Source organism: Strix uralensis, chromosome 16 (genome assembly GCF_047716275.1).
Source record: "Strix uralensis isolate ZFMK-TIS-50842 chromosome 16, bStrUra1, whole genome shotgun sequence".
In the NCBI taxonomy this organism is placed as follows: Eukaryota; Metazoa; Chordata; class Aves; order Strigiformes; family Strigidae; genus Strix; species Strix uralensis.
The window spans coordinates 6,848,261-6,869,735 of record NC_133987.1 but is presented as its reverse complement, the minus strand read 5'-3'; the positions used below and the strand labels follow the sequence as shown (position 1 = coordinate 6,869,735).

Sequence of the window (21,475 nt, the reverse complement as noted above, 5' to 3'; positions counted from 1 at the left end):
TGTTTGCACCAGCTCTGCTAAAGGTGTTGCCTGGCCATAGTTGGGCGCAGCCTCCCCCGGCCCCTTCCAGCCCACGGCACCAGAGCATCCTCTGCCACGGCTGGGGCAGGAGAAGAAGCCCCGAGCAGGAGGAAAGGGAGGGGGGGGGGGGGGTTTGTTGCTGCTCAGCCCATGCAGGAGCAGGGCTGGGAGGCTGAAGAAGGACAGACAGGGACCATCTTCTTCCACATGTGGGAACGTGTTCTGCAGCGTGTCCTCTGCTTGACCTTGGGGGAAGTTGTTTTTCTGCTGGTTGTTTTTTTGGCTGGTGGGATCAGGGTCCCCCTCCAGCAGCCTGTGATGCCCCTGCACAGCCCTGCCTTTGCCTCATGCCCTGTGGCAGGGCCAGGCTCACTCCCTGCATGGCAGGAAGCTGCGTTTACCATGGGTCAGGTAACTCCTGCACAGCTTTTCTGCTGGTCCCTGGGGGTCCCCCGTGCTCATCAGTGCAGGTTTCCACTCCAGCAGGATGTGTGGGGAGTAGCTGGGCACAGTGTGTTGAGCGCGTTGGGGCTCAGCTGCAGTGCAGCTTTCCTGCCTGGGCACTGGGACACTGGTTTTTTTCATGGCGGATCCACTTTGCAGCCCAGGTAGGGATGATCTACTCCCACTTTCCCCTCCCTGGGAGCCAGGTGGGAGTCCCGTGGGGACCTCGGTACGAGGGCAGCCTCCACAGTGTGCCGGGAGCTGGCCAGAGACCTCCCAGGCAGTTGCAAGCAGGGATTGAATTGCTCTGCTTGAACCTTTTAGACATTAATTTTGTGGGTTTGGCAATTTCTGCTCTTACTAAAAGTGGGAGGGGTGGGCTCGGGAGGGGAGCCCCGGGCTGGCAACGGCAGCAGAGAGGCTCCCATGCCCAGGCAGGGCGACTCCGCTCCTCGCTCCCAGCCGCTTGGAGAGCAGTGGGGTGTGGAGGGGTGGCTTGAAGCTCAGCCACAAGCTGGGGACACCTCAGGGGGTCCCCAAAGATGTTGGTGTTGCAGTAAACAGAGGCCATGGGCTGGGGCAGCCTTGGACAGAGGAGCCTTTTGTCGTGGGGTGGGTTAAGTTTGGTGTTGGATTGGAGCATTTTGGGTGTGGAATCCCTTAGCAGAAAGTGGGACAAGCAGGCACCAGCCACCCCGCTGGCATCCAGCTCCCTCCTGAGACCTGCCCGCGGGTGTCCCCAAGCTCATCCTGAGTCTGCGCTCCTGCTCGGCCGGCTTTTTTCTGTATGTCCATCCATCTGTCCTTTCTCTTGCCATATTTTCATTCTGAAAACTCAAACCAGTTCTGCACGATGGCTGCGATGGGGAGGACATGCACAGGCAATGGACCTCCATCCCCTCAGACCCAGGCTGAGCTGCCAGACTCGCTCCCCGGGGTCTCCCTCTTTCAGGCTGGGTGCTGTTCCTGTCAGCAGCTCCCACCTCGTGCCAGCACCCAGAGCCTGCCTGGCCACTGGGAATGCCAAGTGGAGCGCATCCCCTTCCCCTCTGTGGGGAGCGTGCCAGCAGCCGTTCCCAGCTCTGCCGAGCCCTCGCTAAGCCGAGCCTGCTCAGACGTGCAGAAATTCCTCCCTCCCAACTGCGGGTGGATGTGGAGGTTGTGTGAGCACTTGGGGTTGCCTTCCCATGCTGAACTGCCGCGATTACCCCTCGGTGCTGGCTTGCTCCTACCATTTGATAAACCTCTGTGCTGGGCCGGTTGATGTGCAGGGGTTGACGTTTCTCTGCAGCAGCTGGAGGATGACAAAACCGCTCTTGTGTTGAGTTGAGGGAAGGCAGGAAAGAGGGTAACGGAGTCAGGGACAGGCATGGGGATGAGCTGCTGTGTGGTGAGTGTCTGAGGATGTTTGCCCCCTGTGTGCTCCGCAGTCCTGTGGCACTTCCTTGGTTTTCCCAAGAGATACATTCCCTGACTCCCCATTGCACACAGTGTGAGACTAAAGCCTGCCAAAAGACCTAAGCCAAGCTAAATGCATCCACAGACTTGTTTTGGAGGTAGAAGAGTCACCTGAAGAGCTTAGACCTTTTTTACTTCAGGATATTTGAAACTAGAGAGGATAAAGTCCTCAGCCTGTGGGGAAACAGCCTGGGCTGGGAGGGATCACAGTCACTTGAGGGAACAAGGAGGGGACCTGTGTCAGGATGGTGAATGAAACCCCTCCTGGCTGCTGCCTGCCCGGTGGCTGGGTTCCAGCACGCTTTGTCCAGGGGGGAGATGCCCAAACTGGTGCTGTACCCTCTGAGTTTGCCTCACACTGTGCAAGATCTCAGTCCTCCCAGTAAAACACCCTGCGGTCCCCAGTGAAACCACTGCTGCTGCTGCAGTGGGAGAGCAGCCTGTTACCACGGTGCCGGGGCAGTTTGGGAGGTTTTGGTTGAAGTATGGGAGCTGCCACAAAAATAGTGCTGGGATAAGGAGATGGAGCCAGAGTGGCAAGTGCAGAGCATTTGCCTCCTTTTGTTTTGATTGCTGTGATCTATAATTAGCAGCCGAGGTCTCTATAAATAGAGCCCTGCTGCGTGGGAACGTAGTGGAGAGGCAGTGGGTGTGCAGGAGGGGTTTTGCAGGGATGGAGAGCACTGTTCCATCCCTCCCTGGATGGGTAGGTGGGTGATGGCCGCAGCACTGCCTGGGGATGGATCCAGCCCCGTGGCTAGAGCAGGTCAGAGAAGAGGGTCTGGATCTCCAGCCCAGCTTCTTAATGACTCATTGCATGTCCATGGGCCAGGCCTAGTCTCTGTGCTTCAGTTTACTCCTCTGCCACTTCCCTTGGGCTGGGATTTATACTAGGCTGGCGTTTGTGCCAGTGCTCTGCCCCAGTGAGAGCTGTATTCTCCCATCACACCAGGCCTACTTTCGGTGGCTGCCTGAGACTATTAATTTTGTTGTTTTTTTTTTTTCCTTTGTGGATGTGCTGGTTTGAAAGCAGGGTAAAATTCAGGCTCACCTGGGAGCATCTCAAGCTTGCTGGTGTTGTGGATAACTAACGCCAAAGTGAGAGCATCTTCCAATTGCCTTTCCTAGCTCTCCCACAGGGGATCAAGAGGAACATCCTTGGGCACGACGTGTCCTTTTCCCTGTCCTCGATCTATGTCTGGCACCTTCCAGCATGGCGGGGTGAAGCGTGAGGATGGGCTGTGAGCCCTGCCTCTACCCTACCTCTTATTTGCTGGAGTTCAGTTGCTTTCTAAAACTGGGCGGGATGTTAAGACCACTGGGGCGGGTCTAAGAGGATGCTTAAACCAGTAGTCAGCCACCTCTGTGCTGGAGTTTGTTGATGTGTATGGGGTTGGGTGGTTGCATCCCCCATGGCGATGTTGCAGACCCTTCCTGGGCTTGCAGCACCATAGTCCTGCTCCTAAGTCAGGAACTCAGGCAGACTGTGATAACGTTAACCTCAGAACAATGGAGCAGACATCCCTGCTCCAGCCCACCATGGCTGGGAGGGAGGTCAAGAGGGAGCCGGGAGCTGATGGGACCGGGGCAAGGTGAAGAGCGAGGCCAGCCCGGCATCTGGCAATGGTTAGGGGAGCACCGGGACCCCTGGACCGAGTGTATAAATAGGAGAAGAGAGGCCAGCTCGGAGGCGGGAGGTCTGGCACCGCCCAGGGGGCTGCCGGGTCACATCTGGAGCCCTGCACGGCCTCAGGCCCTGCTCCTGGCCGTGGAAGCCTAAGGAATTGATCAATGGGCAAAAAAGAACGGTGTAAGCATTGGTGACTGCTGGTAGGGGATCAGAGGGAGGGCGGGAGGGATGCGTGCCTGCCAGTGCTTTGATGTGCAGATGTGTGTAATTATTATTTCCTAATCAACCCCCCTCCGAAATTCTCTTTATTTGGCAGAAAGGGGCATTTTAAAACGTCACCATCAGCAGAGCTGTGCCGTGTTAATTTTCATCGTAGTTCCCTCCTTTGTCATCTATATTGTTTTAAGAAGCCAAGAATCTGTGCATGTGTTTTTTTCCTCCTTTTCAGATCAAAGCAGTTTACTTCAGTCTTGGCACAGAATGGAAATTCATTGGCAGGGATTAAAAACGAACCTTAAACATCCTGGCCTCTCTGTCCTTACTTTTTCCACGCGTTTCGCCATTTAAGCGTTTCCAAGCTCTCCCTGCCCCCTCTTCCATGGGAGCACTAGACTTTACAGACCCCCATTCCCCCATCCCTGGCGTTTTCCCTGTGGACGCAATTTTGCCGTTGCCTCTGTTCACCAGATCTTCAAGACTTTCAGTTTCTGTTTAGCGTAAAAAGCTTTTTGCCTTGAATCAAAGTGTGTTTCAAATTTAAAGCAAGCTGAAAGAGAAAGGACTGGAGGGGAGCGGCTGTGCGAGGCTTGGATGGCAGCAGGGACCCCCACCCCAGATTTTATCGAAGGCGTCAAGGCGTGGGTCTGACTTGTTCTTGCAGTGGGAGGACTTTCTGCCAGCTCCTTCAGTTTTTGGTTTGACCCCAACTGAGGGGCAAAGTGACCCCTTGCACGGCCGCATCCTGCGACAGTCCAGAGGTGGTTTGTCACCTTGACGAATGCTGGTGATAGTGCCCTGCCAGTCCCACCAGTTTATGCAATGCTGGGGGGAAATGGTTCCATCCAGGAGCTCCTGGATTCATGGTCATGATGTGGATGGCAAATCATTCAGGATGTGAGCTGGCTGGGACGGGAGTGATGGGCGGCAGTGGGCAGAGTCGGGGAAATAACTGGTCTGGTGGGGAGCAGGGTGGAAGATGATCTGTGGGGATGTTTCACCTGGGATGTTTAGTGTATATCTCAAATATGATGCAGTAGACATAAGGAAATGTTGGGAATAATTGGGGAGCAGCGATCCTTTCTCCTCCGGGAGAGCTGGACGGGAGTGGGACACCTCAAGTCAGGGTGCAAGGGAGAGGAAACAGCACATCTCTGTGGTCGCTCTGCAGGAGATGTAGAGACAGCACAAGTGCTGGTTGTTCCCAGCATAGCTCGGAGATCTTTGATGGATTTGTTGTGTTTAATTTTCAGTACTGCTTTTGGGGAAAAAAAATCCATGAACCTACAGTGAGCCCTGGGAACTTGTTCCCCAGGATATTGCTGAAGCTGGGACCAAGCAGCTTTGAAGGGGTTGGGAGGATACACAGATTTTCATTCATAGTCTTTCTAATATTAGTATCTTGCTTGTTGCTGATTGAGTGTCATTTTGTTTACTGGAGTTGGGTGTGGGGATCCCATAACAGGTGGCTTCAGGGGGGCTCATGTCTTCCCTTTTCTATCTGCTCGAAGTGTCTGTCCCCAGTTGCTGCTGGAGGTGGGTCCTGCTGTCAAGACACATGTGAGCACCTCCATGGATGGTTCCCTACCCTCCTCTATTGTACCTCTTTTAGTTTGGTTTAGTCGGTGTTTGGGGAGGTAAAACTGCTGAGCTGTGGAAGGGTGGTTCATGGAGGCTGAGGGAACAGGGATCAGAGAAGGGCTCCAACACCAGCCCCACACCTGGGTCCATGACCAGGGACCATCGCTGGCGCCCCAGAAGTGCCTGAGTTTACGGTGAGCTTAGGTGGGTCCAGCTGGCTGTTTCTATTCACATCTTCACAAGTGTGGGTGGAGGACACTGATGTCCATGTCCAAGCTCTCTGAGAACGACATTCGGTGCCTGCAGGACCCACTGGGGAGAGGCCCTGCTGTGAAGCAGTCCGTGGTGGGAGGTTTGGGAGTTAACAGAAGGCGAGAGGATGAAAGCGGAGTTGGGAGAGCTTGATACAGCCAGCGACCTCCTAATGAACGAGCAGCTTTGATGACCTGGCCCAGGTGCTTCCTTCCTGGAAACAACACAGCCCCTATTGTCTTCTGCAGGGCGAGCTGCAAAGCTGGAATTGCGCTTATGCTGAGCAGCGAGAACGGGTTCAAGTGGCTCTGTCCTTTCTGCTTTTTCCCTGCTCCTCTATCTCTTGAGACCTAGCAAAGATGTTTGTGTAGAAGACTTGTGCAAGAGCAGTGAGGGAAATGAGCTGGATTTTAAATGGCACTTATCTAGTTTGTGGGAGGCAGGGTGATACTGGCGCTTGTAGCAGCTGGAGTTTCTTCGTGACTTCTGGAAACCTGGGCTCCGTACCTGTGGCCTCCAGCCTGGCTGCAGGCTCTCACTGCAAGAAAAATCGTGATCCGCCGTAAAACATTAATGCAGAAATCAAGCCCGCCTCTAACAGCGTTTAGCAGTGAAGATGTCAGAGCTGGTCAGAAATCACGCAGCTAATTGCTGAGCATGCAATTACCCTCACACGAGGCCTTTGGGCCCCGGCTGGTGTTCCCACCCTCCGCCTCGCGCGGCGGCCTCGGACCTGCCTCTCCTCTGTGTCCCACCACGACATGTCTAACAAAACAGCACTCCAGCAACAGCCCCGAATACCGCAGCAGCAAGTGACAGATGGTAGCACTGGTATTTACTACGGGCAGTCGCTCCAGTTGCTTTTTCCTTTTTTTTCCTTTTTTAAATTTTTTTTTTTCATTTTTCTTCCCGGTGGAGCAGTTGAAATGAAGGCAGTGGGAGCTCTGCTGTAGTCCCCGCAGGCACTTGAGGAAGGGGCTGTAGCAGTGGCTGCCTTTGGTGGGTGCCCAGGGCTGAGCTCCCAAGCATCCCCTGGTCCCTGGGTGGCTGTGCCTGTCCACAGAGACACGAACAACCAACTCACCCAAGGAACCAACAAAACCCCCATTTTTTTTGCCCAACTGTTGCTTGGTGCCGGGGAGGGGGTGTGAAACAAGCTGCCTGTGGCACGGCCCCGTGCCTGCCAGCTGTACCGCGTGGCAGTGGGGACAGGGTTGGTTTTAATTCTTTTAATCCCTGTTCCACCCATGGGTCCCATCTCTGCTGGGTGCCATGGGGTGTCCTGGCCTTGCCTCGTGGGATTCGGTGCTGCACAACCCTTGGTGCCAGCTCAGAGAGGAGAATGACGATGTGAATCCAACAAGGCAACAAAGCTGCTCCAAAAATCAAAGCGTGTTCCCCCTTTTTTTTCCGGCAGAGATCCTGTATTCATTGATTGTTGACATGACATATGTGGGTTGGAGAAAGGCAGCGGCGGCTTCTGGCAGGGGAGGAAGGGGCTGGGGGGGGGGCTCTGCAAGCTGAGATGCTGATTACCGGGGGCAGCAAATAGCTTGCAGCTGCCTCCGCTCAACACGCTCTTTGTGGCGCTTGCAGCCACTCTTTGGACGCAGCTATTTTTAATTTCCCCAAGCGCGCGCACAAAGCAAAGGGGGTGGGCGATGCTGCTGGCGTCCCCCCTTCCTGCCCCCCGCTCCCACCCTCTTCCCGGCCAGCCCCGTGCTTCCCGGCTTCCTCCCGGCCTCCGGGGAATGAGGGGGGGGCTGCACCCCCCCGGTATTTTTTTTTTTGGGTCTGCCTTGGGAGCTGGCCTCGGCTTCTCCCCGCTCTGCGCCAGTGTGTGCGGGGAGCTGGGAAAATGCAGAAATAAATAAATACGCAATTAGGCAGGCGTCCAGCCATGGTGGGGGGGGTGGTGGTGCTGCAAAAAAAGGCTCTGGCCAAATTTTGGAATGGCTGAGAAAGCGGCTGGAGCTGTGGGCGAGCGCGGGGTTGTGGGCTTCCCACTGCCGCTTTCCTCCCGGCAGAGAAGGGGCGACTGTGGCCCCTGAGCAGGAGGAGGAGGGAGGGTGGCAGCTCCCAGCTTTGCTCTCGGGAGGTGTTTCCCCCCATCGGCATCTCGCAGAGTCCAGGACAAGACTTGTTTGTGCTGGAGGTGTGATGAGAGTGGGGGTGCTCAGCCAGCCCTCGGCATGCTCTTGCCATGGCTCAAGAGCAAACTTTCCACGGGGATTTTGGGGCCGAAAGCCGAGGTGTATGCTCTGTTCAAGCAGCAACATGGTTTGGGGTTAATAAATTACTTATTTGCAGTCCTTGTTTCTCTGTTACGGTAAGCATTAGTGCATATTACATTTCTGGTTTATCCCGGACATGCATTATTCATCAGGTTTGGAGTCTGTAAAAGGGACTTTGTCAGGTTAAAACTTGCGTGGAGACAAGCCGAGGTCTTCAGTGAGGTTTTGTAAATGGCTTTTCTCAGGGTTACTGAATGCAGGGTTTTTGCAGAAGTCTTCCACCTTTTGTCCACGCTGTTTTGAGGCATTTCTGGTGGAAAAAAAATGAGAATTCCCAGGCAGGTTTTATTATTGGTCTTGTTCATTGAGTTATCATGGGCTGCAAGATAGATAAGGTAGAAAAAAAAATGCCAGCAAAATACTGCTTATCCCTCATGCCGGACCAGGTAACAGTGCGTGAATGTGATTTTGTGAATAGGTATTTTGTAAGAACTTTTTATTTTGCCCTGTCCCTTCCTTGCTGCGGAAGAGACTCTTCCCTGCAGTCACTGAAGTCTGACTGCAAGTAGGCAACAAGATAAAAGAGCCAGTCAGTCTTGCTGAAAGTTAAAATTACCAGAGGTAAATCACGTGCGCAGCAACTTCACGTTACCCTTCACCTCCTTCCCCGCAGGATCCGGGAGCTGATGTGTCTGTCTATGTTAACATGGTGTATATTAACACGGCTCGCACGCTGCCGCGGGCAGCACGGCTCCTCTGTGACCTCTTCTGCTTTTAAGGGAGAGCAGGTCCCTGGGGCAGAGGTGCTGCGTGCGGGGCTTGGGCTGCTCCGGGGCCCGGGGAGAGCAGGGGAAGGCTCCCACCTACCAGGGAGGTTTTTTTTGCCCTGTGTTTTTCCAGCACACACCCCAGGGCCGTGCCATGTCTCCGCTGGCACTGCACCCCTCCCTGTGGGGATGTGATCCTGGGGTCCCTGCTGTTGCATGCCCCGTGCTGCAGGTGCCATATGGCTCCAGGTGCCGTAGCTGTGGTTTTCCATGATTTTATGGCCAAACAGTGCCCTGGGGACGCGCAGCGAGGCCGTGGGCTGCTCTCTTGCTGCAGCCCATGGTTGTCACTGCTCTTGGTCCCCATACAGTGATGCTTGCGGTGTTTCCTTTGCCATGGGTGACAGGGTCCCTGGGGAGAGGAGGTGGAGGGGACGGGAGCACAGGTTGGTTTTAGACGTGTCCCGGCAGCACCCTGAACTTACACGGGATTTCCACGCGTTGTGATGCCGTGGCTGGGGAGGAAGGGTGGGTTTTTGGAGCGTGCCCAGCCTTGGCCCTTCCCTCCTCGTTTCATCAGGCCCGGTGCACTGCATCCATACAGTCACAGCGGATCACTGGGGAGCTACTGGGATATAATTAGGGTTTTGGTTCACTTTTCTGGCTGGTTTCCTGTTAGAGGAGGGACAGCGAGGATTATGGATGGAGCAGATGTGTGGAGGAAGGGGATGTTTAGCTTGCACAGGCAGTTAATGCCATGCACAGGCCAGTGCTGGGGGGTGAAGTCTGTCATCCCAGGCATGGGGGATGGAGAAACCTCCTTGGGCTCATCCCCCTCAGATGCACCAGCCCCAGATTGCTTCTCTCTGCTGGAGCTGAACAGCTGCTCCTGAAGGAGAGGTTGTGGGGGGTGCTCCCGGGAGCAGCTCACAGCCATGAACTTGCTCCTCTCCCTGATCTCCTCTGCAAGTGCAAGAGCCAGATGGGAGCAGCAGGTTTAGGGAGAAAACTGCTCCCCTGAGACACAGGGATGGCTTTGGCAGCCTGGTGTGTTATTCCCAGCCTTTGTCCCTGGCCGTGGCAGGCGCTCAAAGCGTTTTTCCCCACCGGGTGCCACTTGCCTTTGAAGCTGGTGGTGCCTGCTCAGCCAGGACGGCTCTTTGCTGTCTGCATCAGCGCCTCCACCGCACCTTGCACGTGGCAGCAAAGCCCAGCTTGAGTTGTTGCTGGGTGGTCTCCTCGCCCCACAACAGCCATGTGTGCCTGTTGGAAGCTTTTCTCCTTGGAACTGCCTTTCTTGGCCAAAAAGCCTCCCATTTAGTGCCATTTGGTGGGATGGCCAACAGTCAAAAGTTGGAAAATGCTCTCTGGCCATCACCTCAGGTTTTGGGAAGGTCTGCAGAGTTCAAGCTTGTCTGGAAGCTGCTGGGAGCAACGCAGAGCAGAGCAGGTATGGGGTTTTCTATAGGGGTGAGGTGTGGGGTGCGGGATGTGCTGCTGTTTGGTTGGCCAACCCAACCCAACCTCTTCTGCTTGGGTTGGCCCTCGCACCTCCAGCTGCAGACCCCTGAGTGCCCTGGGAGCCTGGCCGCATGGTATTCCCAGCCCGGCAGGAAGCTCTGCAAAGCTCATAAGAGCAGTGCTGGGGAGTAATGAGATTTCCAGGCTAATTTGGCCGGATTCAGGAACTTCCACTGAAGCGTCTGTGCCTGTGGGGGTTGCCGAGCCTCCAGTGGATCTGGTGCTGCTGATACCCGGGTTTGTCCTCACCTTGTCTGTAGTCGCTGAGCACTGGTGTGAGATGCTGTATTGACAGTCCTTGAGGGTGAAGGTGGGGGCTTATAGAAACTCCCATCACGGCGGCAGCACTGTAGTGCATGACTTGGTAGGCACTGTGGGACATAACTGGTGTCTGCTTGGCTATAGCCGGACTGGAGCCCGCTATTTCCCCACAGAAGGGAGAGCAGATGGCCATGGTGTGACCTGTGTACGTGTGGTGGGATGGGAAGAGTGTTGACCACAAATAAATGACCTTTACCCACTGTAAAGCAAAATCTGCGGAGCAAATTTTCAGTTAAAGAGGCCAGACTGGGGAGAAACCGCGGCTGTGGCCCTGTGGTACAGCACTGGGTGAGCTGGCTGGATGGAGTTGGATTGAGTGTGTCTAACCCTGTGTCTTGTCAGAGTGTTCAGCAGAGCTTTGCTGAGAGGCTTCTGCTGACTTTGTCCATTGAGAGGTGGTGCTTTCCTATTATTTTAGTGAAAAAAGGAAAATTTCTAGTTCATATGGAACTGAAAGTTTTTTCTTCTCTTTTTCCTCTACTGAGACACCAGGAAATGTCTTGCCATTTTATTTACTCTTTTATTGTGGGAACCACTTGCCATTTTTCACCTTGCTCGTGTGCAGTTCATGGTGCTTCTTGGGCCTGCATAATGCAGAGCCTGAATTATCCAGAGCCAAGACAACGGCTGTCAGAGGCGGCTTCACACAGCTGTGACAGTGCTAATGGTTTGGTCTGTTGTGTGTTTGCTCTGATTCCTCTGCTTGGGTGTGTTTATAGGAGAGGTTGTGGGATAGCTGGAGACCAGGAGACCCATCCCTCCTTCCCCTCTAGGCTGGAGGACAAATGGATTCACTTCAGGAGGTACAGGGCTTTGATTGACTTAATTTGTTGCTTTCCTTGGATGGCTCTTACCTTGGCCATGCCCATCTTTGATGGTTCAAAGACGAAAGCAGCAGCTCCTTCCACAGCCCCTTCTCTCCTCCCAGATTTCTAGTCTTGATCTTCCCGAGTCTCTCCACATGGTCCGATTATGGGTGCCACATGCAGCAGGATGGCCTCGTACAGCTCAGCCAGTGCCCGGTTTCTGTGCACTCTGCAGCACACCTCCATGCAGCCGGGATGGTGGCACCTTGGGTGGCCCTTGGCTGTGGTGGGAGTCACCCCGAGGTCAGAGCAGTGCTGAACAGAAGACCTTGGGAGTCATTCCAGCAGTACTTGGTGCTATAAATAACACCGGAGCCCACATAACTGCAGTTATTTTCCCATTTTTCAAGAAGACTGGCTCCAAAGTCAAGCAATGAGGGAGCTTTGCCCTGGGTTCATTTCCTAAGGTTCTTCCCAAGGTGTGAAGCCCTTTTCACTTAGACGTCTTTCACACTTTTTCGTAGCCACTGCAAAGATGCAAGGGCATTGCCCCTCTTGCCAATTTTTCTACCCAACTCTAGGCTCAAAAGCAAAAGGTCTCTGGAAAGTCAATGCAGTAGCCTCAGCCCTGGTGTGACCAGTTAGTGGAGTGAGCCTGAGCCGTTGGGCAGAGCCTGCCCCGGTTTGGCCTCAGCTCTCTGGCACAGCCGATGCCTGGGAAGATGCTCAGGCCATTTCCCTCACCCCCATGAGTAGAAATCCAGGTCTAGCTGAGGTTGAACAGGGCTTGGGTGGTTGGCCAACACAGGTGGAGATCACCCTGCCTCCATCCAAGCTTTCCACCTCCTGGGCTGTCTCCAGAATTGGTATCACTGTGTCTGTGACCATCAGTGTGCAGGTGACCTTACGGGTTCCACTACGGGGACGTGGTTTCTGATGTTTTGGTGAAGCCCTTTGCTCCTGGGGAGGGACGTGCGAGCTGGCGTTGCACGGAGGTGGTGGCGAGCGCCTGCATGTGTGTGCCTGGCAGCGCACGGTGCAGGGACCACCTGGGACTTGTCTTCTACGCTGAGGGGGTAGAGAATGAAGATGACAAGGCCAATTTGGAACAGTGCAATTTAAAATTCAAATATTGAGATGCAAATGAAGCCCGCCTTTCCTTCCCACCCCCAAATGACTGTGTTTCCCTCTCCAGGCAACTGTCCCGCCATGGTCCCTGCACCAGGCTCTGGTGCATGTACTGGCCCAGCGCGTGGTCTCACCGGACTTTTGCCATCGGGCTGATTACCATGACAACTCGCTTGAATGCTGCAGATATTTGCTTCCTCTTCGTCTGGGTAGCTGTTGTGCCTGCGCGTCGGGGAGCGGGGAAGATGCCACGCTGGCAGCTGCGAGCAGATGGGGTCGGATTTGTTATCGTGTATTCCTCCCAGCCCCCTCCTAGGAGGGGAGGAGGACATTTTGCATTTTAAATGCATTTAAATCCCAGAGAGCAAGAGGGAAGAATAACTCTTGGGTTTGCAGGGCTGTGAGATGGTGCCTTCAGCGTGGTGGGGCCGGCAAGTCCCTGTGCAACGCTGGGCTTCTGCTTTGGTCCCCAAAGAGCTGGGATATGGGTTGAGCAGCTGCTCTAAGCTCTTTGTGCAGTGCTGGGCTGGGCTGGTGGCTCAGAGCAGCCCCTCGACCCCCTTCCTGGTGGGATCCTGCTCTTGTTCCTGTCATGGTGCCGATGTTCTCTTCACCTTCTGTCCCTCTTCCCCTCCAGCAGCGTTGGATGTGGAACATGTGTGTGCACAGGTGCAAGCTCCCCAGAAGGGCTCCCTGGGTTTGGGGATGCTGCTGAGGACCCAGAGGGTTGGACCCTAGCGCCAAGGGAGGTTTCACCCACTTGGTGACCACCACCAGGTTCGCTGACCCTCCCTGCCTGGTGCGGGCGGTTGTGTCAGGACAGGATACGGCCGTCCCCGTTGTGCACGGACCCCTTGGAGGCCGTTCAGCAGGAAAGAGGTTAACAGGAAGGAGGCAGGCTAGGCGCTGGCTGCCAGCTCCCGACCCCGCTTTGGGGTGGGGAGCAGCTGGGAGCTGCAAGAGCCTCGCGAAAATCGCCATATAAGGCCAAGACAAGCCGGCTTCAGCCTCCTGCACAGCCCCGGCCGGGCTCGCTCCGCTCCAGCACCCGCTCCCCGGATGGGCACCCACGGGGACGGGGCTGCGGATGGGATGCGTGGCCCCAGACTTGCTGCCTGGGCACCCCTGGGATGGGTGCTGCTCGTGCCTCGCTGAGGTGGCATGGGGTGGGCGAGGAGCCCGAGGGTGCTTGTGGCCAGCTCGCAGGCAGCTCATGGCCTCGCTCAGTGTTTAGACTCGCTGTCTGTGGACATAAACACCGACTCTGCTTAAAAGCGACCCCTGGCTGAACTCTCCTGCCCAGCCCCTGCGTTTCACCCCCTCCCCAAACTGCTCCCGAGGAGGAAAATTCCTTCCCCCTGGCAAAAGTGGAGCTGATGTTGTTTTATCTCCTGATAGAGGCTCGGGAGGGCTCTACAGGGACCCAGCATGCAGGGCCAGGCGTGCATGGGGCTTGTGAACCCATCCTCCACACCCACCTCCCCGAGCCGGTTCCTTGTGGTGGGTGACCTGGGGCTGTGGGGGGTTCCTCCGCAAGACAAATTTCAGGAGCTGTCAGTGCCTGTGATGAACAAGTGGGGGCCAACGGTGGGGAAACGTGTAATGGGGCCGGAGGAAGTATTATGGCATTTATCCAGCTGGGAGGGTGTTTCTGCATCGCTGGTTGCACACCGGGGCAGGTGTCCTGTCCAGACAGTGAGATCTGGGGGAATCTTCCCCAGTTTCTTCCACAGGGGCATGAGGTGTGCGTGCAGAGGTACAGGGGGATGCATGTTGCTTGATAACTCGATTGCATTCCCTTGCCCACAGTAAAAACCTGCTTTTCTGTTGCCTGATGCATGGCCCAAGCAAGCTGGAGGTCTCTCTGTGGCTTCACTGAGCAGTAGCTGCTGATAAGGGAAGGCTGCAAGTAGGAAAGCTGTGCCCAGGTGGGCAAGAAAAGATACCTACCTGCTGCTTGGATGGCACAGGGAGGGCAGAGAGCTGCTGTGGGGACGATGGAGCTGGGGGAGAGCACCTGCTTGCAGGGAGATGTGGGATGGTGGAGCACAACTTTCTGCTCCCCTTTGATGGGTGACTGCTCCAGCCCATTCTTTTCCAGAGCCCGAAGAGGTTGTTTTCAAGAGCCTTTGTCTAATTTAATAAATCCAGGATGCTCAGCCTGTTAGATGATCTATAAGTGTAATAAAATCTGCCTGCCGCAGAGCTCTGGTCGCGTTGTGGCCGTATCGATAGCCTCATGCCTAGTGGCAGGAAGCCTAAAAACCTCATTAAAGCCCTGCTGCTGTGCCAGCCTCGCTCGCCCGGCGCCTGGGCAGCTTGGGGCATGCTGCAGCCATCTCCCCCTCAGACGGGAACAGCAGTGCCCGGCCAAGCCAGCCCCGGTGCATCCCCAGCTGGGATTTAGGGAGGCCGTGCATGGCCTTGCATGGCTAAAAAGGGAGCTCCCTGGGACTTCTCAAGGAGTTGGTGCTTTCTTGGTGATGGTCTCCGGGTGGGAATGGGGGAGACGGCGCTGGTGTGGGCTCCCTGTGCCACGCTGGTGCTGGGAGCTGCCTGTCCAAGCTGCGTTGCTGCCCTCCCCCAAGGCATGGTTGTCCCCATGTTGCTCTGGTGCCAGTGGCAATGGGGCAGCGGAGTCTTGCTCCCTCCCACGCCACAGCCCAGCCAAGATCCCGCTTGCATCCCACCTCGAGCTCTGCGATCAGCCAAGCCCGGGCACTGGGGACGGGTGAAGCTTTTAGCAAACACAGCAGCAGCCTTTGCAGAGTACTCAAGAGTGCTGCGAATGAGCGGTGTGCTCCTTGGCAGCCACCCTCATGAATATTTTAGCTTGGAGAATTAACATTTGTCAAGAAGCATTTATGGAGGCAGCGTGGATGTCTCTTCCCCTGGCGCCGCAGGCTTGCTGCTGCTCTGGGGCGATGCTGGGAGCCAGGGCAGAGCCAGCCGGAGCCCGAGCCCTTCCCGTGCGGCGTCGCGGCGGAGCGGGACGGCAGAGCCATGATCTCCCCCCTGGGACAGCCGGGCCCCGGTGCCAAGGCAACCAGCCCGCCATGCGAGATAGACAAATGGTTGTGGGTTTTTTGTTTTTTTTTTCTTCCCCTCCTGGTTCTTGGCAGAAAGTAAAATGTCCCTTTTGTTTGGTTTCCTCCTCCCCCTGCCCCATCGCCTTTCTTTAAAGGTTGTGTTCCAGATTTCATCAACCCACGTTGTGTAATAGCCCTGGAGAATGGCGTGGGCATTGGCCGTGTCCCACCGAGGCTGTGCCAGAGCTGCTCCTTGGGAGCTTGACCGTGGGGTTACCTGCTCAGAAAACATCCTGTCTACAGTTGCTGAGCGAAGCTCCGTTGTATTTTGGATCGAGCTCCTATGGTGCGCGTGTGTTAGAAATGATCGGGAAGGTACTCGGAGAAAATTTAAAAATCTAAATAATCCTGTATTTCTACCTCAGCCCTGCAAAACTGTATGGAAATGAGGGACTTTTGCAGATAAACCCTGTTGATTTACAGCATCAACCCCTGCACCTGGGAATTCATCGCCCACAGAGCATCCAGCACTGTGTATCCTCCTGCCACAGCACCTGGGTCTACCCAGTAGTGCCCTGCTTGGAGTTTCTCCCTTCAGGCTTGTAAGAGCTCCCCATTCTTTCTTTCCTTCCTTTCCACTGTTCAGAGTTGGGGCTGCTGCAGTTGCTGGGCTCTGCATCCTAAGAGCATCCATCCGAATGTCCCTGCATCTCGCCCAGAGGCTGCTGGGGTTGTGGATGCAGAGAGCACAGCGTGACTCATGTCCTGGGCACCCAGGAAGGGAGAGGAGGAGGAGGAGGAAAATGTACTATAGGCTTTGTGTAGTATGGAGGGGGATGCTGTGAGCACGTGCGTGTGTAAATATGGATCTGTCATACCAGAGGGAAACAGCAACGCAATTGTTTCTTGGCTCCAGTTCCTCTGCTGATACTGGCAGCGTGGAGAGCTGTAGCTGCTCATACGGTGCGGGTGCTGCCTGCCCCGCGCCGGCACGTGGCGAGGGCGGGGGGCTGCTCCGCTCCCCGGGCCGGAGGTGGCCGGTGGCACCGAGCTGAGCTGCTGCTCGTGATGGGGCCCGTAGTGGCGTCCTTTGCTGGTGCACCCTGCTGTGCTTTAACTCCTTGTCCCAGTTAAAAGACAGTCAGGGACCAGATCCAGTGGCGGGGTAGCTGTGTGATCCATCCCTTGACAGCAGCATGGGAAATGGCAAAGGCAGGGCCAGTGCCTGGGGACGGGGCTGTCCCCAAGGTGGGGACAGGCAGAAGCTGGCAGCTGGAGCCAGAGCTGAGCCTGAGCGTCCACTCCTGCCTCACCCGGACGCGAAGCCTCCCCGTGGCCCCGGGGTCTGACGCTGGGTTTGACATTGTATCAAAGCATCTGCTCTTCAAAGGGCTGGTTGAAGTCCCAGCCTTGTTATTGTTTTGGCGTCTCTGCCGTATAACACCTCCCTGCTTTTGCATTTATTTATTCTTTTTCCAATTGCCAGAGCCATGCAGTCCTCACCTGGACTAGGACCAGCCTGAGGACCAGCTCTGCTCATCCTTCCCTGGGGATCCCCAGCCCTGAGAAACTCCCCAACGCAGAAATGGGTGCTCAGAGGCAGGGAAGGTGTCTGTGTGTCCTCATCCCCTGGTGCAGAGCCTCTCCCATCTCCCCATCCCCCCCACCAGCGCTGTCCCTGTTCTGGTCCCTCAGGGAGAGCAGCCGTGTGCCATCTCCAGCTCTGCCAGTGGGGATCCCCGGCTAGTTTCGAGGTGCTCCCGGGGTGCGATGCTGCCTGAGCCCCATCCTTTTCCTCAGTGGAGTTTGCGTGTGTGCGCGCGCGTTTCCACCTGGCACCATTTGCATTTTGCTTTGCTTCAAGGTGCCTGCGCTGCCTCCAAGGAAGGAAATAAATGGTGTAAAGAATTTACATCCTGAGCAAGTGAGGCTGCTGGTCCATCAGGTTTCATCTGCTGCCAAGAGGTGTGGGGGTGCAGGGGAGCTGCCGTGGGGTGGAGGGTTCATCTCTGGTGCTCATCCTGTCCCCAGCTGCAGATGCAAAGGGGGGTCATCCCCGCTTCGCTCGCAGCCCCTTTCCTGGTGTCCCGGCTCAGAGGCACAGCGGTGGATGGGGACGTGTGTGTTGGGCTGTGTGAGACGCCGACATTCACCCTCCCAAGGAGGGGTGCGTGGCAAAACCACTTCACAGGGCCAGCCCGGCAGTGGGGGGGCCCCAAACCGGCTCCTCCGCTCCGGGCATGCTTGGGTCGGGGCTGGGTGTGAGCAGTGGGGGAAGCTGTCCTGAACGCTGCTGTGGGGTTAAAGAGGGAGGAGAGCAGGCGGGTTTCACAGGGAGCCATCTCCTCCTCCTGCCACATCCCTGCAGGGCCTCCCAGGGAGTCAAGGGGTGCCTGTGGCAAGAGGGACCGAGTGGCCCAGGGTCCCCATGAGGAAATGGGGCTTCCTCCTGAGGCCACCCTCATCCCCTTTTTCCCCCGTCCTCGTTGCATTCCCTGGTGCAAAAATGCTCTGAGTGGGGAAGGGGGTCGGACCCAGACCTTACAGTCCTGGAGGCCTTGGCTGTGCTGAAAGCCAGCGAGACAAAGTTTCTAAGACTCCACTTGGAGCAGGACAAAGTTTCCATTGCGTTTTTATAGCTCCCGGAAAGTGAGGTTTTATTTTTGTTGTCTAAGACAAAAAATCCTCTTAGGAGCTGACTACCTGCGGCGGTGCAGGGTGGGCAACTGTGCATGCGCCATGCCGGGGGTCTGGGTTCAGCTTTGCTTTTCCTCCCTTGCTCCCTCCATCCCGTGGGGTCTGTGGATGCTGATGCTGGTTTTCACGAAGGAAAAGAGGAGGTTTTGGTGTCCCTGATGTATGACCGGTCCTGTTTGTGTGCCCACGCTGGGCACTGATGCTGCAGCACCCGTGATGGCTCCGTGCCACCCCTGAGCTGTCATAGGATGTTCCTGCACAGGGACACAGCTTTGGGGAAAAAAAGCCCTTTTCCTGGGAAAGGGGGCTATTTCCCACAGCCTGCAGATGAGTAAACTGGGGGCCTTGGTGAGCTGATCTGAATTTCCTGCGGTCATAGGCTGAGGCCATCAAGCTCTACTCAATTGGCCCTTCTTTACATGGCTCAAGCTGCTTTTGGAAGGGTTTTACTGGCAGGCGAGCTGGTTTCCATGGTAAAAACTTAAACAGCATCTGCCAAAAATCTGTCTCCCCATTGGCCTGGCCATCTGGAGGGCACAAGGAGGCTTTGGCAGGGTGAGGAGGTGGCCATGGGCTGCTTTGGGTGCTCCTTCGGTGCCATCGGCAGCTCAGAGAGGTCCCTCTGCCCAGTCATTTATCCCCCAGGTGCAGGTTCACGCCGGGATGCAGGGGGACCCCAGTGTCACCGAGCCTGGTGGGGCACAGGCAGGCTGGGAATGGGGGGCACATGGCATCGCTGCCGGCACCGTACACCGGGAGTGGGTGGCTGCGTTGTAATCGGATGAGCCGGCGCCGCTCCAGATGGACCTGTCAGCTCTCGTCAGTGCTGACACCCCCCTGGGTCCCTCCGCATCCCCTCAGGCCCAGGGTGGGGGGCACCGCCTGTCCTGCTCCACCGTGTCTGCTAACCTCCCTGGCAAACTCCCATGTTTTGTTAACTTTAATGGGAACAACCTGACACGTGTGTCTGCCTGTCCGTAGTGCCTGAGCCGTCCTGCGCTGAGGGTGGTGGGGCCTTGCTGCTTTGCCACTCCCTGTCCCCAGCTGCCACCCCCCCACCCCAGAGGGGTTGCGGCTGCAAACCAAAGCTGGCTGCTCGGTGCCTTGCCTTGGTGTCCCCGTGCTGCAGCGGGGCAGCCATCCTTCCCTGGGCATTTAGCATAGGAAAGGTGTCTTGCTGGCAGCAGTGGACTGGACTGGGCTGGCAGGAGTTGTGTCTGCTGGTCTGTGTCCCCAGATGTGCAGCACAGGGATTTGCTGTGTGCCAGCGCGGCGCACGGATGGGCCTGGGTACTTGTGGGCATCTTGGTGTGTAGGATCCTGGTTGTCCACCAGGAGAGCTTTTAGGGCTCAACTCTGTACTCATCTGCTCTTCTCCTTAAATGTTACTCCTTTCTCCTTCCCCTTGCAGCCGACAACCCTCCCACAGGGCACCATCAACATGAACCAGTGCACGGATGTGGTGGATGGGGAGAGCCGGACAGGGCAGAAATTCTCCTTGTGCATCCTGACGCCAGAGAAGGAGCACTTCATCCGGGCTGAGAACAAGGAGATCATCAGCGGGTGAGTGCAGATCTGGGGCTGAGCTGCTGCAGGGCTCTTCCCTTAGCTGGGAGGAAGAGGAGGGTGGGTAGGACGTTGCCCAAGGCTGGGTGCTGTGGCAATGCGTACCCAGACTGATTCCTGAGTGACAGTCACAGCCTGCTGCAGGGGTAATCCTGCAGACCGGGTGTAACTTCTGCCTCATGGTCAACTCTGGTCTTCTCCACCTTTTTGGCAGGGACAGGTTTTATTTCTCCTTCCTCGTTCCCCTGCCTGGTGGACCCTTGCCATTGCCTGGTGCTCTGCAGCAGAGTGGGGCCTGAGCACCCCCCAAGCCACCAGATTTATGGTGTGAGCATGAGAACTGACTTCAGCGGAGACCTGGGTGGCAGTGGATGATTTAAGTCCTTCCTCTGCACCTAGTTTGTGCGCTCAGCCTTGCCAGGCTGGAGCCTGAGGCTTCCCACCATGCCAGACACCTTTCAGAGCCAGTGCTCAAGTAAGCTCAGCCTCTGCTGGAAGCCTTGGCCAGGCCCTGGAGCTGAGATGCTCCTGAGTCACTCGTTTCTCATGAAGGCCACTGTTTTCAAGTCAGTTTTGTTGTCTGCTACTGGGCAATATCCTGCTCCCTGCTGCAGAACAACACCCCCAGTGGCGTTTACCCCCGGGAGCGAGCTGAGCTACACTGGAGCATTCAGGGGATGCTCAGAGGGTGCATCTGATACCGAGGTGTTCCTGAGTTGTCCGTGGCAGCAGAAAGCAGCTATTTACTGGCTGGGGGAAGAAGCTTGGCTGCAGGGTGAACACCAGAACAGGGCTGGAGCTGATGGGTGCTGGGGTGACCCCACGGTGCTTTTAGGACAGCATCTGAGCAGGCACCCAGCCCGCTGGCGCAGGTCCTGTCCCCACACCAGCAGCAGGTCCTGTCGTCCCAGGGCTGGCATGTCTGACCCTGAACACCATACGCCCTCTGGTCCTCATTGTCCCTGGGCAGACGTGGCCTCCCAGGGCTGTGCATTCTGCATTTACCCCGTCCCCCTTGGGACTCTCTTTGCAGCACCCGCCTCTCCCTGCTCTGTCCCTGCAGGCAGGCTGGCGGGGGAACAGATGCCGCCCACCTCCCTGGTCCCAGTGGAGCATCTGACCTCCAAGGACGTTTAAAATATCACTCATAGGAGCTCCTGCCTCTGGGATGCAGTTGCTCAGCAACGCTGAGATTAGGCCACTAAAATGAGCAAATCACAGTAGATTTCCTGACTTCAGGTGTTGGATGGTGACCTAGAAATATCCTCGTCCAGCGCTCACATGCTGGCTTGGGTTGAAGCCGGTGCTGGTGAGAGCCACGGGAGAGCCGAGCCGCCGGTGCGCAGTGATGGGCTGCGATGGTGCTGCTGCTCACCTGCCAACATTTCCCACGGGGGGTGTCTGGAGCTCGGTGCCTCCCTCCCAAAATTTGTTGACATTTGAAACTAGAGCAGAAAGTTGAAGGGGTGAAGCACTCGCTCCTTCCCACTCTTCCTGAGGCACAGCGTCTCCTGCTTGCCCGAGTCCTGGCAGCAGCAGAGTCAGTGCTTTCTGTGAGATGATTTCTATTTCCAAGCATTTTCTTTGGTTGTGATTCCCCCCATTTTGGTAAATACTGGTTGAAATAGGGATTTTTCTACCAAGAGCTTGGGATTTTGTTCAGTTACATGTTTTTATGCATTGAAACTTCCCTGCTCTACTGAGACAGGTGAGTGTGGATGATTCCCCCTCTGTGCAGCACCTCAGGCCAGCAGACATTCACAGTGGTGGCGTTGCAGCGGCTGCGGAGCCGGGGTGCAGAGTC

The 21,475-nt window shown here is 56.2% G+C and overlaps 1 protein-coding gene across 8 annotated transcripts in view; it reads left to right on the top strand.

Moving 5' to 3' along the window:
- Positions 1 to 21,475, top strand: part of MPRIP (myosin phosphatase Rho interacting protein) — an 88,625-nt gene that overhangs the window by 15,682 nt on the left and 51,468 nt on the right. For all 8 annotated transcript variants that reach the window (XM_074886180.1, XM_074886181.1, XM_074886178.1 and 5 more), the window contains exon 4: positions 19,517 to 19,668. In XM_074886180.1, coding sequence (XP_074742281.1) covers positions 19,517 to 19,668 — 152 coding nt within the window. The remainder of the gene's footprint in view (positions 1 to 19,516; positions 19,669 to 21,475) is intronic.